Below are 20,017 nucleotides of genomic sequence, written 5' to 3' on the forward strand. Positions count from 1 at the left end.
ATTGGACACTCTAAATTCGAGACAAATACAATTTAAATTTTATTCACTTGTATTATTGTTTTTTGAGTTGGGATTAATTTTTGATGCTACACCTACATGCACGATTCTTAGTACGAGTTGGGTTTCAAGCAGCAAAGTTTTCGACATAATAATAGTACGAGTTGCGCAGGTGATACCTGCTGTGAAAGAAGAACCAAATGGCGTGATCCAGTTATATTCCTCAGAGAAAAATGCAAGAGACTCGAGCAGCCTACCTGAGCTTGATCAAATTTTGGTTGAGCCAGGTATGGAAACAAAAAGAACTACTGCCGCTGCTGTTCAGATTCAGCAGCACACAGCAATAGCAACAGCTTGGTGGCTGATATATAGACTGGTAAATTGCTTGGAATACCCAAAAACTTGGTTGGAAGAGACACGTAGCATGCTGATGATTGTGGCAACCATGATATCAACTTCAACTTTCCAAGCTGCAGTTAACCCACCCGGTGGTGTTTGGCAAGAGAATAATACAAATAGTAGCGCTGGAGGCACTACTTATTGCACCCAAAATAACATATGCTTGGCTGGAACTTCAGTGGCAGGCAGCGCCTTCCCAAAAGAATTCCTCGCGTTCGTAACATTCAATACCATCTCGTTTCTTGCTTCTCTCAGTGTCAACCTTTTGCTTGTTGGCGGATTTCCCCTCCGGAATCGCGTAATTATGTGGCTTTTATCAATGGCCATGTGTCTCACTCTCACTTCTATGGCGCTCACCTTTTTACAGGCTTCCTTGTTGGTGGTTCCAAATACTGACATTCTCGTTTCACACGGAGTTAGATCCCGTAAATCCGCTGTGTTGGTTTGGATTGCGTTGCTTCTAACCATCGCTTCAATCCACACCATTCGCCTTATCATTTGGTTGTCAAGGAAGTTGTGGGGCAGGTTCAAGCATAAGTTCCCAAAAAGCCTCAGGAAAGTGGTTGATAGTTTGGTGGATAGTTCGAGAGCACGTCACCGTACCAACAAATTCTGAGGAGAATATACTCCTGTTGTTTCCTTGTGTGTTGAAGGAACTACACCGGATTGCTAAAGTAAACTATCTATTTGACGATGGTGAACGTGTTTAACGAGATCCAGTTGGTTGTGTTTGGCTAGTGAGCTGTGTTTGCCTTAATTTGCTTCTGTTAGAATTTGTTAAGAGTGAGTCAGAATGATCAGTATGTTTATTAATCTGAAATCTATTTTTATTTCCTCCATATATATATATATATATATATATACACACACACAGTCCTCTTCTACTTAGGGACACCCTTTAGGGTCCCCTACAAATATTTTTTCAACAATTCAAACAATCTATTTTTTCAGTCTACATTCATAGATCATTCTTGCAAAAACTTAGACAAATCGGAAACCGTTTCAATATCCAGTTGTGTCATACAAAATTAATGAATAAGGTGCTTCAAGAAAGTATTAAAATTTCAATAATTCAATTTATGGTCAAATGATATCAGATTCAAGTGATTATTATTTTTTTTTTTTGTAGAGATGATCTATGATCTTTGAATGAGTCTCTACAAAATAGATGGTTTGGATTAGTGAAATACAATACAGAGGTTTTTGTACTAGCTCAATTTTAACTAAAACATAAAGAGCATGAATGCGGATGCTGTAAGCTTTGCTTAGCAATTAAGCAAGTACAAAGACAAGAGATTCAGACACGCCGCTTTGGGAAGGAAAACTGAGAGGAGAGTGAAATATTTATCGGGGAGAGTGAAATATTTTATTGGGTTGAGAAAATGTAAAATTTTAGGTCAAGTGACGCAAAAGTTAATATAGAAATGCAAAGTTACATAATACGAGGGTTTTGATAAAAACGGCCCTAGTATAGCAGTTAATATGACACGATGCATGTAGAAACCAACGTGGCTGATAATAATGTCAAACGACTTTTAGTATTCAGAAATTGCCGTGGTTATTTAAAATTTTACACGACAAAAGTGTATTTTTGCGGACGTGGTATATTGAGTTAATATGACGCTCTTTATGAATAAACCACCGTGGTTATTTACAATTTTACATGATATAATTTGGGTTCCAACTCTAAGTCAAATCGCATACGCCCTTGGCTCTCTCTACGTCTTTAAAGGTTCGGATTTGGGTGGGAGGTAATAATTTGGATGTTGGTATGTGTGTGTCTCTCTCACCTCTCTGAAGGTCCAAAATATTGATGACACACACATCACCAACTTCCAAAATATTGTATTTCCCATATTGGTGGTTCGATTGTGATGAGGAACATAGCTCCCAGTGGTAAGATTTCATATCTCTAGGGATACGACAGTTTTACATATAAACCATCGTGTTTTTACTCTATACTTGTCATTTTGTTGATCTACCGTTGTAGGTTACCAAAACTCAAAAAATAAATCTTTAAAAGCAATACAAATTTCAGACGACGGTAGTCATAGAACGGCAGTTGTGTAAAGGAAATAGAGATGAAGGTATTTTTCAATTAACGAGGTGGATTCCTATAATATTATACGACGCTCATTGTGAAGAAACCGACGTGGTTAGGTCAAACAACCCAATGCTATATTCTACAATAACGAAGTGGTAAATTACATTTACCACTACTATTTATTTATACACACTATCATGGTGTACTAACTTAATACATTGCGACGTGGATATTTTTACATTTAGACATCGTTATCTACGCTACTAGTGCTGTGGTTCGCTGTACCTTTATATGACAGTAATGTTATAAATACCGTCATAGTACATGAGGACGCCATATGTCGAGAAATTTATTTTCACGATCGTGGTATATGACATTAATACAACTCCGATTTCCAAACATAGTTGTCTTTAATTTCTACGTCGGTAGCTTCACACCCACTGACAGGACCCATCCTGAATTCCTCGGATTTGGCGACGAATCCTATGGTTTTTCCGCTATCAATGCCGGACCCATTTCGGCAGAGTCTCCCCTGAAAAATTGACATTTCCCAAAAAAATTCAACCTGTTAAACACAAAAAGATAGTCCCAAACAATAGCAAGCACAATGTAGAAACATGCAATGTACAAAATAGGCCTCCTTACATCCAACCCTGTCGTAGGCGATAACAGAGCAATACTAAAGAATTCCAGTTTACAAACGTAATAAATTTCAATAGAAATAAAAATGATTAAACGTAGCCTTATAAAAGTCTAGGGCTTGGTAGTACAAGTCACATATCAGCCGCTCGTTTCAAGTCTAGCTATTGTGACAGGACCCGACCCAAATTCAACTTCGGAATCTGAGTTGAACCCAATGTGTGTCCAACACCTGGCAGGTGCCGGGCACATTTGACCAAATTGCCCTTCTAACTAAGACTAAAAATCCTTTTAAGGTTTGCCTTCTGCCGAAAATTCTGTAGAGTCTTCTCTGCAATTCGCTCGTTTCCCAAATTTTCACCTGTACAGAATGCAACTCATATATCCACAATCGTTCAGCATGCATCAAACAAACAACTTGGATTGACCTCAGCCCTCTTTATACCAAGTAAATCATTCTACCAATTGACAATGGTCTCAACTTAGAACAACATAAATACATTATCAAGTTCCAAAATAACCTAACTGGACAAACTTTCAGCACTTAAACTTGTGGCTATACGTAGTAACTCTAGATTGCCTACATACCCTTAACAAGAGATCAAGCCACACGTAGTTCTTTCAATATGCTTGCAAAATAATTCTATTTCTCATGTTAGTGATAAGCTCACCATTATTCACAAGTTCTAAAGTATATACTTTTCAAATTTTCCAATTCTCAGAACAGTTCATACTCAGAACATAAGTAGGCCACTCATTGAACTTCCTCTAACTCATAAATCAATTTTTATATTATTGGTTTGTATATATAAAATAAAAATAAAAATAAAACCAACAAGCTCCGAAGACACTTTTATCCTTTCCTTTGAAACTCACATAAGGCTCATTATATATATATATATATGTATGTATGTCAACAACTTAATTGGTATATATATTTTCCTCTTTGTGTAAAACAAACTCACCGCTTAAGAAAATAATGGTGATCTGCATAAAATCCTTAAAACTTGTAAACATTCATTCCTTGTCTCATAATATCAGGAAAATAGACATTAAAACCTTTGCCCATAAAATACCAAAATAAAATCCTTAATTTTAGTTTAAAACATCTTAAAACTTAAATTCTCTCCACCTAGGCTACCCCCATTCCTGATCCGTCAATTCTCTTGATACTGTCAATTCCAATATTATTTTGTCAATTCCCGTAATAATCCTTCAATTCCTTGTGTCGCATTATATGATACATCCTCGCAGGCCCGATAACACAAAGTCAATCCAAGCCACATTCCTTGCAGGCCTTGGGAACACAAAGTCTACCCGAGCCGCATTCCTCGCAGGCCTCAGGGGATCTTTAGTCAATCTTTTTGTGAATTATGAACTAACTCACTCCCCTTTAGACCTTGTTGTTGATGGACTTTGGACAAACTCAGTGATGGATGAGTCTTACACATACACAGAAAATTAACAAAGCATAGATGACACAAGTGTTTATAGAGGGTCAACAATTTGCGTACATCTTCTTGGTGATCCCCTTGAGAAACTTCACTTGTGGTGATAGGTTACCACTTTGGTTTACAAAAGAAAACCCCCTTAGAACTCTACCCTCACAATCTATTTCTCTCACACCCTTTGCTCAACACTTGATACACTTGAAAGACTCTCTCTTTCTCTTGGATTCTCTGCACTCTCTAGCTTCCAGCTACTTAGCCTCACCTTTGCTGTCATGCTTCATCTTCCCTTTTATGTACAAGCCTTTGGATTAGAGAAAGGGCTGCAGCTTCCCCCCTGCAATTGAGGCTTTAGTCAACTATCATAGACCATAGCTTTAGGCAAGTCATTAATACCTATGCACCAGCCATCCTATGCCTTCACATCAGCCACCCTTTCTAGAGCCAAAGAGTAGGTACTCTTTGAAACAAGTCAACAATCACCCATCAGTGTTGTCTTCACCTTTCCAGCAGCTTGCCAACACTCACTTAACTCAGAAGTGACCCAAAAAGTATTTGCAAGACAGTAGAAAGCGATAACACATGAAAAGATAGCTTGAAAATGCGTGAAAAACCAAAACCACACGACTGGAGCGACGGTCGCCAAGACCCAGCAATCGGTCGCTTTTGCACAGTTTCGAAATCTTCCTCCCAGCTTGGAAAATGACCATTCGCAAGTTCCCAGCGACCGGTTGCTTTTCCCAATCCTTGGATCCTTAGGTGAGCCAATTTTCCAACAATCTCCACCTTTGCGAGCCTAAGACTCCTTGTGAAAATCATTTCCTTCCAGGACATCTGTTTTATCTTAAGAATCATCCTGCTAACTCTCAAGAACTCCACCTCAATCTTTAGCATGGAACAAGATAGAGCAAGCTCAAACAATACTTGAACTTTGCTGCTGTGACTAGCTTTGTTAGACAATCTGAAGCGTTCTCCGTTGTATGAACCTTCCTTATCGTGATGTCTCCATCATTCACCCAATCCCTTATCCGGTGGTATCTTAGATCAATGTTTTTGGACCTTCCATGGAACACTTGATTCTTCACTAGGCATATAGCACTTTGACTATCACTTTGTATCACCACCAAGTCTTGAGCTATCCCGAATTCCTTTGCCAATCTCTTTAGCCATACCACTTCTTTTGAAGCTTATGTCAGTGCCATATACTCCACTTCAGTAGTTGACAAGGCACTAACCGATAGTATCACCGCTCTCCAACTAATCGGTCCTCCACCACAAGTGAAGACATATCCTGTGATGGATCTCCTCTTGTCTAGATCTCCTGCATAATCTAAATCCACATAACCCGACACACATGCCTTTCCTTGTTTTCTTTCAAACAATATCCCAAACTTCTTGGTGCCCTTCAAGTACCTGAGAATCCACTTTGCTGCTGTCCAATGTTGTTTGCCCGAATTCACCATGTACCTTGACACCACTGATCCAAAACTTCTAGTTGATAGAACTATGAATCCCTAATTTATAGGAATAAGGGAACAAGAGAAATTTTAAGACAATTAGATAAACAAAAGGAAGAAGCTAAGGAACTGCTTTGAGTTCTGCTTTTAGAATTGCTTGATTCATTTCAATGAATAACTTCTGTTGATCTACCGTCGTAGGCTACAAAAATTCCAGAACTAAATCTTAAAAAGCAATAAAAATTAAGATGTCAGTTTACAGATAAGTCACATGTATAAAGTAAATAAATACGACAGTACTTTTAAGTTCACGACGTGATAAAATAATATTATACAATGTTAATTGAACGAACCGACGTGGTTACTACAACTTACACTAACAGTAGAGTAATAGATACCGTTGTAGTACACTGTGAATAAAAAGTCGATAAATTTATCTTTACCATCGTGGTACATTGACTTAATACAGCGAAGTTTTGTAATATACCGATATGGATTCCTTTGAAATTATACGACACTGACTAAGAAAATTTGGTTGCATTTATTTAGGAGCAAACACGGCGGCTGTTGTTGAAAAGCGTCGTCTTTGCTTTCTATGTCGGTGGCTTCATAACTGCTGCCGTTGTTTTTGGGCTCAGAGTTTAACTCTGAAGAAAACCTTTTTCCATAAGCCGACATATTTTTAATTTGGTGGATCGTTTTTTTAAAAACATCCATGAGAATCTGCATTTTTTAGGTGTTCAAGTTATTCATCAACGACAGTTTTCTATTATTGTCGTCTTTTCAAACACAATAACGGTTTTTTGATCTACCATCGTTGTTTTCTAATCATCTTTTTCATTTTTTGTAGTAGTGTCTTGAAACAGTAAAAATGCGACGTGGATATTTTTACATTTAGACGTCGTTATCTACCCTACTAGTGTCGTGGTTCGCTATAACTTTATATGACAGTAATGTTATAAATACCGTTGTAGTACATGAGGACGTCACACGTCGAGAAATTTATTTTCACAGCAATGGTATATGACATTAATACAACGCCGATTACCAAATGTCATCTTTAATATCTACGTCCATAGCTTCACATCAACTAACAAGACCCGTCCCGAATTCCTTGGAATCCTCGATGAATCCTGTGGTTTTTCTTATATCAATATGATGCCAGGCCCACTTACTAAAGAGTGACGAGACTTTCTGCCGAAATTTCGGCAGAGTCTCCCCTGAAAAATGGACATTTCTCAAAAAATTTCAACCTGTCAGACACAAAAAAATAGTCCCAACAGTAGTATGCACAATGTAGAAACATGCAATGTACAAAATAGGCTTCCGACCTTACATCCAACCCTATTGCGGGCGATAACAGAGCATTACTAAAGTATTCCAGTTTACAAACGCAATAAATTTCAACGGAAATAACAATGATTAAACGTAGCCCTATAGAAGTTTGAGGCTCGGTAGTGCAAGTCACGTATTGGCCGCTCGTTTCAAGTCTAGCTACTGCCTGGAGGGCACAAAACAGAAAACATGTGAGTGGACAAAACAAAGTTTGGTTATATTTGAAAACAACATACTAACCCTACCGTTTGGAAACCGATGCTAAAAACATGAATTTGGAATTATATATACGTAATCAATGTGAAATCGAAGTACTCTCACATCCCAGATATCATATAATAATATCCAAGTCAAGTCTTTGGACTCCAATCCAACCCGTTCCCGAAACATAGACTCATAAAATGAAATGTGTAAAGATGGCTTTAAATTAGTTAAACGTGTGTATATATATATATATAGTTATATAGTTATATATATAGAGACCACAAAAAATCTCATAACCTTCAAGATATACACCCCAAATTTTCATAAATATATGAATAATATAATATAATATAATATAATAATATATAAGATAGTATCACACAAACACGAGTATCGGGGGAAACAATCTAATATGCGGATTGTTTGACTAGCCCGCAGGGCTTTAACTTTCTACCCTGCGCCAAGGGATGAACAATCCAACTAGGTGCCTACCACTCTACCTCACACACGCCTGAAAATTTAACGTCACATATTGCCAAACCCAACGAACTAAGTCCTACATGCGTAGACTGCTTTATCACAAGCCAGATAATCCAATGCCACATGTGATAAAATACTAACATGACCAAATGCGTCCACATGCCGGACAATGCAACGCCACATGTGGGTACAGTAACTAGGGGAGGGTACTTAGCATGGTGCAATCACATATTCACACAACAATCAACAAACTACCCCAACACATATTAATCCCTTGCCTCGTTATTTAATCATAGAGTGAATAACAATTTCTCAGCACATATAATCCATATTCAAAATAATTATAAATCTCAAATATCAAAATAGCTGAAATTTCCATGATTAAAATAAATAAATAAATATGTATATAATAACTCCATAGTCAGGGTAACCCATTTTAAATGCGTAGTAATTTAATCATTGAAAATAATGCTATTTTAAAATAAAGTACACTCACAGATAATCCAAATTTCCTTGACCCTGAGAAGGTCCCGCCTTCTCAGTAGGAAGAGCCGAAGTACCTATTGAAGAATACGAGGTCTAGATTACCTAAAATACTTCGAATGAGAACATTAAAAACAACTCCTAATTTTCCAAGGATTCAAAGTATGTGTACGACAAACAGGAGGTTCCTAACCTCGGAAGACGCTCAGTCAACCGAGTGGTCAAATTTCCCAAACTTGGTTAACTGGACATTCGATTCTGATCTGAAAGTTCTTACAGGTTCGACAAAATTTACTTAACACATCCTGCAAGTGCGGTCCAGATCAGGCGGTTGGATTGCTGGCGATTGCATGATCGGAAAGTCACTGCTTTGCATAATCTTTGAATCATTGAATCCGAGCATCCGGGACTCCGATTCTCAATCCGTAAATTCCAACATGATCCTAGAGGTACCAAGATCACATATTTGGAAATGGAGTCGATCAAATAGCCCGAACATATCGAATCCATATAACGCCTAATATGCGTAAATTCGATCGACCATCAAACGATAACCAAATTCAAATCCGAGCATACCGTCGTGCTCGAGACAACATTGGGGACATTTTAGAACCAAATGGGCCACCCAAATGGGACGACATTGGCTACCGGAAATTTTTTAAAACACCTAACAATACCTATACCTATGTGATCAGGACAACTAGTGGAGCAACTTTTGTTCATGGGCTCTAGCCAAAAAGTGGCCAGAGCTTGCCGGAAACTCGAGCCTAAAACGGGCAAAAACTGAGGTTTCAAATTGAGTTTTAAAACTTCAAAATTGATCCTAACCAACCCAACCTCAACTAGATCATGTTGAAAAGATAAGAAGGCATACATGGATTGACAAAAATGGTGGTCAAAATCATCGGAAACAAAGCCAGAAAGTTTGAGTAAAAATTGGTCAGTTTTTCACGTTTTTCAAGCGATATTGACTGCAACTGTGGCGAAGATGGGCCGGGAAGGAGAGAGGGAAGTAGGCCAATTCTTTTGCGACTTGTCCCTGATAGGACTTGCCCCAAATTCCTCGAAATCCGTGACGAACCCTATATTTTGTTGACATCCACCCGATGCCGGGCTCATTTACTATCCTCTTCTCCATAATCAAAGGAAAAGAGGAACGAGACCCTCGACCGAACTTTAGGCATTCTCCCCTGAAAAATGGACTTTTTCCAAATTTTCAACCTATCAAAATACAGAAGTAATAATTTCCAACCGACAACATGCACAAATTACAAGCATCCAGTTTATGGAATAGGCCAAAATCAATCATCAATTCAAACAGGTTTTAAACCCGTCATAACCACCAACACAGTTTAACCACAACATTCAGTAAAACTAAAATATAAGCAAGCATTTAATCTCTCATTAACTAGGCTTCAACCTCACTAACATATTCAAAACCGAACTCAATGAAAGTAATAGTTTAAGTCGCGACTGCACCTAGGTGAAACTCCAGGCTACCTACGTACCCCTTGGCGAGGGACCAAGCCATATGTAGTTCTTCTGTCAACAATCACGCTTCAAATAACATAAATTATTTTCATAATACCAATAAGTTAATTTTAGAATCATCTTTTTCCTTTAATTAAAATCACAATATGCTAAGCATAATTCTTTTAACATTAATCTTCTTCTCGATATAGTATAATAATCCTTTTCCCTCTCCCTGTTACTTTACTACATGCCGGAGAGTCTAACATCAAGCGTAGTAAAGTAACAGTAACCAAAGTGTTCGGATCCTTTACCACATGCTAGAAAATCCAACGCTAGGTATGGTGAAGTAACCAATATTCAAGTGAGCACACACACTGTAAAATCCAACACCACGTATGGCCTAACCAAACCATGTCCTACACCCGCAGACTACTTTACCACACACCGGAAAATCCAATGCCACTTGTGATGAAGTAACTAGTATCCAAGTGAGCACATGCCACGTGTGGCCCAACCAAACCGCTAAGTCTTACGTGCACAGAGTGCTTTACCACATGTCGGAAAATTCAATGTCACGTGTGATAAAGTGCTAACATAACCAAATGTGCCCAGACGCCGGATAATCCAATGCCATGTGTGGGTACAATAACCAGGGGAGAGTACTTAGCATGGTGCAGTTACGTACTCATATAATAATCAACAAGTACCCAATTCTTATCAATCATTTGCCCAGTTATTTAGTCATAAAGAAAATATCAAGATAATCGAAATTTTCATAATTAAATTATATATATATATATATATGGGGGTGGATCCGTGGCACTACGTTTTTGACACAAGTTTTGACACAATTTTTGGGCCATTAGATTACTCCACTTTCAATGGTTGAGATTAAATATTACATGGCAAGTAGTTTTAATTTTTTTAAATAGACAATCGTTAATCTTATTTTCTCTCTCATAAAAATAAAAATAAATTTTCCTCTCTCCAACCTTTTTGCTGGAAGACGTAATCTCTCCTACCTCTTTAATCTCAAATATTTATTAAGGTCTAATAAATAAAGAATCTCACCTAAAACTAAATACCCAAACCACATTGGAACGCCTCTCTCTCTCTCTCTCTCTCTCTCTCTCTCTCACACACACACACACACACACACACACACACAATTTTTGCCTTCTTCGTTGGGAGAAAAGCTTTGCTCCAAGTACGTATTTCAATTTTTGATTTTCTTCCTCAGATTTGGTTTTTTTATTTTTTATTTTTTTGTTGGAATTAAACTAGGATCTCTAGATTAGGAATTTAAAGAATTAATAGTTTCCAAGGGGATTAAGTTTATTTCTTAGGTATCTATGATTAAGCTATTCATTTCAATTTGTTTCAAATTGTTGGTAGGATTTCTTATTTTGAGGGTTTGATTTTGGAATTTTAATCTTCTCATATATGAAAATTTTGACTATTACTTCTTTTTTTTTCCCCCCGATTAATAGGGAAAGAATACAAGGAGAAAATTTGATGCCACACCAACTTGCTTCAATCTCCTCCCTCTTTCTTTGGGGTTGGTTCCAGAAATTGATGGATTACCTGTGGATTGACATATAAAATTACAGTTTATGAACTGTTTTTTTCTTTCTTCTAGCTGGTGTCTTTGCTAGGCTGTCCAATGTATTATGTTTGGTTGTTAGTTTTGGGTTTGTTGCCCACGGGGGCCTTTTATGGAAGTTCATTTTCTGATTTTGCTATGGTTGTCACTGGGAAGAAAGAGCTGCTTGAGTTTACAGCCCAACCTTTTTTATTACTGTGATTTCACCTATGGAAGGTCATCTGCTGTAGAAGATTATTTGATGAGGAAGATTTCATTGGACTACGTGCTATTTGCGTATGAAAAACAAAAATTGTTTATTCACCATAGTAAAGTGATTAATCTCGTTAATTAGAATAACAAGTTTTACACAAGTTCATTGCAAAGTCATCCATTGATTTTTTGCCTTTTTTTTCCTGAACACAGAGAATGCCATCTGAAATCATTTAAGTGGGCATCTACAATATTTTACTATCATGAAACACCCATAAACAACGGATTAAGAACAATTTTGAAACACATTATGTATCAAATAGTACGTAAACATTCCTGACACAAGATATCATAATCCAAAAAGCATAGATTCATATAATTTGTCTATGTAATGCCATATACGGAGATAACAAGACCAATGATCATCATTGCAACAGGAGCTTCCCCCTGATGAACATAATAGACCATTCCTGATGCAAGACAACATCAAAGATGCACAAAAAAACACATTTTATTTGTCTAATGAGCATAAATTAAAGTAAAAGAAAAGAAATTTGATCACAACTTAAAATTTTAAAAAAAAATTTTAAAAAACCTCACCATTAACAATATTCTTGGTCATCACTCTCCATATCTTGCCACAAGTCTTCTGACTCTTCATTGCCTATATTTAGATTCATAATAATCAAATTAAAGATAAGCTTTTGACCTTACTATTAGAAATATGAAAAAAACAAAAAACAAAAAACAAAGTGAAACAACTTACATACATTTGTTGATTAGTTCTTTCTTCTTTTCAGATTTGATGGACAGTTTCTTTTGTCATGTTGTGCTATCTTTTCGCATAATGCACACTTTCTTTTCTTCTTGTTTTGAGCCAACTCAATACCACTTTTTATCCTTTTTGAACCGCCAATATTGTCCTTCTTTCTACCCTTAGTTTGTGAGATATTAGGGTCCAAAAGCAACAATTGAGAGGAATCAATATTAGTACTACCTGGATCACCTATTATTGAGGAAGGAATTGTTGCATGCTGAGTAAAATTGTCTGACAGTTTCTTGGACAATTCATTTATAGCTTCCATAGAAGTTGTGTATGCCTCATTTGAAGATGCTGCAATGCAAGCCAACTTTGTTGCTCGATGACACATATGGCTAAGTCGGAAAGCCTCTGATTCTTCTTTACCATCATTTGTCACCAAACTTTTAAAATCTATTATTCTAAATTTGTTTGCTTCTTGTCTCCATCTTGGAAGAATAAAATGGTCTAGTAGTGTACCTGTATCAAGGCGAACAAATACTTTCAACAAATGTAGACAAAGTATTCCAACAAACTCAAAATTTTGGCATTCACACATACCTTTGTATGTTTGGAAGTTTAACTTCACCACAAACTCTTCATGCTCTCCAAGTTTTGTTTTCACTAGGTATGCATGATATTCGTCGTCACATGAAATTTCTTCAACTTTGAAGAGAGTAACTTTACTCCATTCATCCTTAAACTTGTTGAAAACATTTCTAGTGTAAAACTTCGATGCATTTTTCAAAAGGAATTCTCCTTCATTTACAATGCGATACCTGTGTTCTGATTCAAAATCTTCATCACTTTCTCTATCCATGATCCTCTTTTGTGCTTGCTCATATTTGACAACAAACTCTCTAAGATTTGTTGTCGGTGTAACGAATCCATCAAAAAAAGAATTAATACCCTCACTACATCTAGTAGTGTTCATTTCTGCAAAAAATATGTTATGATTATAAATAGGAACCCAAGAAGAATGTATATCATATAAACTATTCAACCAGTCATCATTAGCCAATTCACATTCTTTCATCAATTCCTTCCACTTTTCTTCAAATTCCTCTATGTTGTATGTTGACTGAATACATTTCTTCATTTGAATTTTGAATTTGGACTTCTTGAAGTACACATGTGACAATTTTTCTGCAAACTTCTTCTTAATATGCTAGAGGCATAACCGATGGCCAGTGTTAGGAAAAATCTTGGCAATTGCTCCTTTCATTGCCAAGTCTTGATCACTAATGATGGAAACTGGATGACGTCCTCCCATTGTTTCAAGCCATGTCTCAAACAACTACAAAAATGTCACCTCTGTCTCATCTTATAAAAGTGCACATCCAAATTGTATTGATTGCAAATGGTGGTTTACTCCTGTGAATGGTGCAAATGGCATATCATACTTGTTTGTCCTATAGGTTGTGTCAAATGTGACTACATCTCGAAAATAGTGGTACGCCATGCGTGATCGAGCATCCACCCAAAAGAAATTAGTTGTCCTTCCGTTTTCATCACATTGAATGGCATAAAAAAAATTTGAGTATTCTCAGCTTGCTTCTTCCTAAAGTAAGTAAGGTGTAACACCCCGACTCCAGATTAGATGTTTATTTTTAATCGATTTAATTAAATTTACGAATTTACCCTTGGGGTAGGGGTAAATTGGTCATTTTCTTATCCGGAAGGATTTTGGGACCGTGGATGGTATTTTTGGGTAGGTGGTACCGAGACGAATTCGTAGACAGGCGGTAGGCTTGAATCGGAGTTGTAACGAAAAAGTTACGGGCAAAATACTTCCAGTGGCAAACTTGTAATTATTTCAAAAAGTTTGGTAAAAATCAGATTTTCACCTCAGCTCTCTCTCTCTCGCGCGACACTCTCTCTCCTCAGTCTCTCTCTCTCCCCGACGTCAACTCTCTCTCTCCTCGGTTCGCGCAGCTCCGGCCACGGCAGGACCCGAGACCGGTCCCGATCGATCGCCTCGACGTCCCGACCAAGCCTGCCCGTTTTCCCCGTCGGAAACCACGAACTCCGGCCGCGAGCTCGACTGGTTCGAACCGGAGCTTGCTCGCCGTCGCGCCGCCGCCTCCGCCGCCCAAACTCGGTGATTGAGGTATGGTTTCTCCTCCTTTTTACGAGTTCTAGCTGATGTTGGTATAGGTTTGGATCGATTGTGAGTGTAGAAAACCGATTAGGAAAACCTAGGTTTTGGGCCGAATTTCAAACTGAAATTCCGGCCAGTTGCCGCCCGAATTGGGCCTTCCCGTAGTTGAAGAAAGTGATCCTGACCTCGAGTAGAAGCTAGGGTAGGAAGGGTGAGCTCGGGGGTGGAGTTTTTCCGTCGCCGGAAATTACTCTACACACCCACGCGCTGCCGGCGCGTGTGGCGGCGCGTGGGCGAGTCTGGTGAGGCTGCTAATTAACCCAATGAGATCCTTAGGTTGTCACGAGCGTGTAGGAATTCGCGGATCTCAATTCGGATGTCGTTTGACTATCGAACGGATTTTCGCATATTGTGCGTTATCCGGGTTCGATAGGTTTCGACCGTTAGATCTTTCCCGAGTTAAAATATGTTGTTCTATGAATTCCTAGGACCGTATGGGACTTCATGAATTATGAATCGGAACCCCGGATGTTCCGATTCAAAAATGCGAAGTTTGCGGGTTAGCGATAACCGTAAAATCGTGAATAATTCCTAAACCTGTAATTGGACCTTAGGATACCCTCTTCAACGTGCACGTATGGGGAATTTGGGAATTAATCAGTTAATTTGTGATTTTCCGCTTCAACGTAATTTTATATTAATTAACGGTTCGTATCTCGAAATAGGTGTTTCGACTGCACGTACTCAGCAGGCAGGACCCTCACGTGGTCAGGCAGCGTGGGATTATCTGTGAGTGGACTTTGTTTTAATCATATGCATGGTTTTAATTGATGAAAGTTTCTGCATAATGTTTTAATGGCTGATGGAATTTATATATATCATATACATGAAATGATTTTGTTGGTCGGGTAGTTTCTGATTATATATATATATATCGAGTTTGGCATTCTTGGGTTTTGAGAGTGCTTTTTGTGTGGATATTGGAGAGGTATATTTATATATTCGCTATAAATGAGATATTGGGGTAGTTGGAGGTTGACGTGGAAGAATGTGGTTGTGGAGAGAAATTGTGTGTTTACACTGCGTAAGTACCTTCCCCAGTTACTAGTCTCACTCGCGGCGTTGGATGTTCAGGCGTGTGAGACACTTTCCATATGCGGCGTTGGATGTTCCGGCGTATGGAAAGACTTCACATAGAGCTTAGGGTCATCACCATGGCGTTGGATGTTCCGGTGTGTGATGATCCAGTCTGCGCGCGTAGGACATAGTTTGGAAGCTACACATGGCGTTGGATGTTCCGGTGTGGGAGCTTTGGAGTTTCGTCCCCCGGTTGGACAGCTCATCCCTAGACGCAGGATAGCACCTGGAAATCCTGCGGACTAGTCAAACGATCCCCCAGTTGGATTGTTTTCCCGGTACCTAGGTGGTGTGATGAGTATATCGTACCTAGCTATTTATTATATATATATATAGTTATATTTATGTGGATATGTATACTTGAGTGGGAAAGGAATCAGTAGCTTGACAGGAGTTGTAAGATTGAGAGTATGGGGATTCGTTTTGAAGGAGATAACTGCTGTTTTTGAAATGTTTAAATGAATTAAGTTTTGAGTAGTTATTTATTGTTGCGTGAACCTGCATGCCCTGAGCATTATTTTTACATGGTGGGGTTACTCTGTTGTTTGAACTGCAAATCTGGTTTTTGTCCACTCACATATTTTCTGTTTTGCGCCCCCCAGCCAGTAGTCGCTCCAGGAAGCGTGCAAGTGGTGTACGAAGCTCAATCTGTGCATCTTTCTAGTTAGGAACTGAGTAATTTCTCTTACTCAACTGTTCTTGTAATCTAAATTTAGTAGATGCTCTGTATCGCCCTTGATAGATTTTACTTGTGAGGCCGGAGGCCACTTTAGCGACTTGTAAAATTGTGAAAGCATGCTGATGGTTGGGATTATTATTATTACTGTGTGTTGCAGGTTGAGAAAATTTTGTTGGGTTTGCTTAATTAACAGGGGAGACTCTGCCAAATTTTTGGTAGAAAGTCTCGAGTTTGGAATTAGTGGGCCCGGCATCTGGATGATGTCGGAACAAAGACGGGGTCCGCTTCGGTTTTCGAGAAATTCCGGGGCGGGTCTTGTCATAAGGACTGACTATGCATCACCTCCATCTAGTTTTCTATGCTGGACATTTCACAAGTGGTTATAACAATCTCTATTGTTAAAACCAATATGCGCGCCACCAAGGATTGAAGGAACTTTTGAAATTGGCAAATTTTCTTCATGAAATGTTTCAGTCAGAATTTTAACTGCTTTCGGCATAACCCTATTTGACTTCATTTTCATTCTTCTTTCCGGTGTAACTAGCTTGTGATTGTGAGAGTCTTACTTTCCTTTTGTTTGACCATCTATCAAGCTTGATTCTCATACTTGCTTTGCATCCACATTTCACTGTAGAACAATTTTTACCCGTTCTCTTCATATTCTCAATCTCACTTATGTCTCTCTCATCATTCTCTTCTGAAGCCTTCTGTGATGTATTTTTGGGCACGTATTTTCCTTCATGTGCACAAACAAATTGTCTACTCGTTACCATATCTAAATGCCTTCTTGTCTTGGAGGAAGATCGAGTTCTAATCCAGAATCCCTCTTGCCGGCCATACTCTTCATAATAGTTTCTTGCTTCTTCCATTGTTTCAAATACCATCCCAGCATATGGTGCTTTTAATTGTGTCACTTTATTTTTTGGAGTACTTGTTTCACCATTCTCCACTTGAATTATCTCCTCTACCTATTGAACATATTAATCATTCTTAACGATGCAACTTAGAAAAATATTATACATATGTTAATAAGATATATATGAAAATGAAGAATATGATCAGTGGCGGATCCAGGATTATGTGGCCAAGGGGGCTTAGTGTAAAAGTTCCGAAATTTTTCTACAAAGAAAATAATGCTAAAAAGATAGAAAGATAGTACTTTCATTCATAATTCATAACAAAACCAATAATACAAGTTACAATTGTCCACGACGAGTTTTCATATTCTGAAAACGTTGCATTATAATTTCGTTATCAATACAAGCAAAAACATCTCTCTCAATGTAAACAATCAAGCTATCATTCAACCATTGATCTCCCATTCTATTGCGAAGTGGATTTTTAATAATATTCATGGCGGAAAATGCCCTCTCCACTGATGCAGTTGCAACCGGTAAAACCAAAGCCAATGTAAGAAGCAAATACACAAAAGGAAATATTTCATGCATTCCTTTCTCCACCATTTTTTCCGCAAGACTACTAATCCCTTCCAATTGAGAAAAATCACTACTCGAACGCATATGATGAACATAAACACCAAGTTGATCTTCAAGCATCAATAAGTCTCTATCCGAAAAATCATAAGGATAAAATTGAGCAAGACGAACTAGCTTTCGTTTGTCAAAAGCCACAAAGTTATTTTTTGGACTCAAGCATGCCAAACAAGTAAGTAACTCAGTACTTACCTCGTTGAAGCGATCATTTAATTCCGCAAGTTGCCCATCAATTACATGAATAAAGATCTCCACACGATAACGATGATAATTTGTCTTCATTGGAGCATTACGCCGTGATCTCCCTGGAATTACATATTCCTCATCCATGGTAGGAACTATAATATCATGTTTGTAACAAAACGAGGATGCTTGCTCAACCAATTCTTCAAACTCATTATCCCTCATCAACTGCAGGTTTTCCTTGCATGTTTTCACTAAATTCATTGCACTCACAATGTCTTGATCTTTCTTTTGCAATGCTAGAGACAAAGTGTTTGTTATTCCCAATATAGCTTTCATTACAAATAAGTGAAACACAAACTCAAAAGATTGTATTTCTCTCCATAACTTATAGGCTTCACCCGAACTATCATTAGGATTATCATCAACAATCATTTGAAGCACATTCACCACAGATGGGAACATAGAAATGATACTAATCAACGTACCATAATGTGAGTTCCATCGTGTATCGCCGGCACGTTTGAGAGTCCTTTCTTGATTTAAGCCCCGCCCGTTATAAGACAATCATCTTCAAAAGCTCTCACAAGCTCTTCTTGGTATTGTGCTCTAAGTGCATCGCGACGCTTACAAGATGCTCCAACAACATTAACCAAACTATTAGCCGTTGTGAAAAAAGAGTTGACATCAATGTTTTTCTTTGCTACCGCAACAAGAGCTAGTTGAAGTTGATGAGCAAAGCAATGAACATAAAATGCACAAGGTTGTTCTCTCAAAATCTTTGTCTTAAGGCCATTGAACTCACCTCTCATATTACTAGCTCCATCATAACCTTGTCCTCGTAGCTTGGAAAAGCTCAAATTCACGGAAGAAAAGAATTCATCAATTGCTTCCTTTAGTGCACTTGAAGTAGTGTCGGTTACATGTTGAACCCCCACAAACCTTTCAATTATTTGTCCTTTGTCATTCACATAACGCAACCCCATCGCCATTTGCTCCTTTATTGAAACATCACGTGCTTCATCCACCATTATTGAAAAATATCTATCTTTTACATCACTCAAGATAAGATCAATGGTTTCTTTAGCACAAGAATTGACAAGATCTTTTTGAATTGAAGGAGCTATTAACTTTAAATTTTCCGGAGCATTTTCCAACACAACGGCCTTAACTTTTTCATCATGATCCGCAAGAAATTGCAAGAGCTCTAAATAATTCCCTTTATTACTTGATTGTGCACTTTCATCATGACCAAGAAAAGAAAGCCCTTGCCGCAACAAATACCTAGTGCACTTAAGTGATGCATTCAAGCAAGTGCGATAAGCCGTGCGAGCTTGGCTTGTTTGCTTGATCACAATTGTTTCAATGTGTGTAGTTTGATGCATCAAATTGTAAGCAACTTCTCTAGCTTGGTTGTGAACACTACCAACCGGTCCAACATGAAGGTTAAATCTTTCTTTCGCCTTCTTCCAATTATTGAAGCCTACCCCAATGAATGCATCACCACCCACTTGATCAAAATTAGATTTGAAGAGATAACAATGAAGACAAAACGCAGCATCTTTAGCAATACTATATTCCAACCAATCATGATCATCAAACCAATGAGCAATGAAGCGTCTATTAATTCCTGATTGATTAGTTTGTGGGAATTTATAACTTCTAGGTTGACAAGGTCCCTTTTGTAGATATGCTCTTCGGATCTCATCCCGAATATTAGGACTATAATCCGCCATTCGAGTTCTTAGTCCAGGGTCTGCCTGAAGATTAGCTAAGATCTCATCTACTTCAATTGGTCTTGCATTTGAACTACCCGGATTAGACAGAGAAGAACTATCCGTAGATAATTTTCTTTTAAAGAATCGTTCCAT

General features: G+C 38.0%; 2 protein-coding genes across 2 annotated transcripts; one reads left to right on the forward strand and one right to left on the reverse strand.

Moving 5' to 3' along the window:
• Positions 1 to 286: 286 nt before the first annotated feature.
• LOC117621825 lies at positions 287 to 1,012 on the forward strand. The gene has a single exon (XM_034352370.1). The coding sequence runs from the start codon at positions 287 to 289 to the stop codon at positions 1,010 to 1,012; it is 726 nt and encodes a 241-aa protein (XP_034208261.1).
• Positions 1,013 to 18,688: 17,676 nt separating this feature from the next.
• LOC117621826 (zinc finger MYM-type protein 1-like) lies at positions 18,689 to 20,017 on the reverse strand. Its single transcript, XM_034352371.1, has 2 exons — positions 18,952 to 20,017; positions 18,689 to 18,864 (listed from the first exon to the last, which is right to left on the reverse strand). The coding sequence occupies exons 1-2, from the start codon at positions 20,015 to 20,017 to the stop codon at positions 18,689 to 18,691; spliced, it is 1,242 nt and encodes a 413-aa protein (XP_034208262.1).

Source organism: Prunus dulcis, chromosome 3 (assembly GCF_902201215.1).
Source record: "Prunus dulcis chromosome 3, ALMONDv2, whole genome shotgun sequence".
Lineage (NCBI taxonomy): Eukaryota > Viridiplantae > Streptophyta > Magnoliopsida > Rosales > Rosaceae > Prunus > Prunus dulcis.

What these genes read in the sequence shown, in the direction of transcription:
- LOC117621825 (XM_034352370.1), top strand. Translation starts at nt 287, where the DNA reads ATGGAAACAAAAAGAACTACTGCCGCTGCTGTTCAGATTCAGCAGCAC.
- LOC117621826 (XM_034352371.1), bottom strand. Translation starts at nt 20,017, where the DNA reads ATGGAACGATTCTTTAAAAGAAAATTATCTACGGATAGTTCTTCTCTG. An exon ending in TGGAGCTAGTAATATGAGAG is followed by an intron (nt 18,865 to 18,951) that starts GTGAGTTCAATG and finishes AACTTCAACTAG; the next exon opens with CTCTTGTTGCGGTAGCAAAG.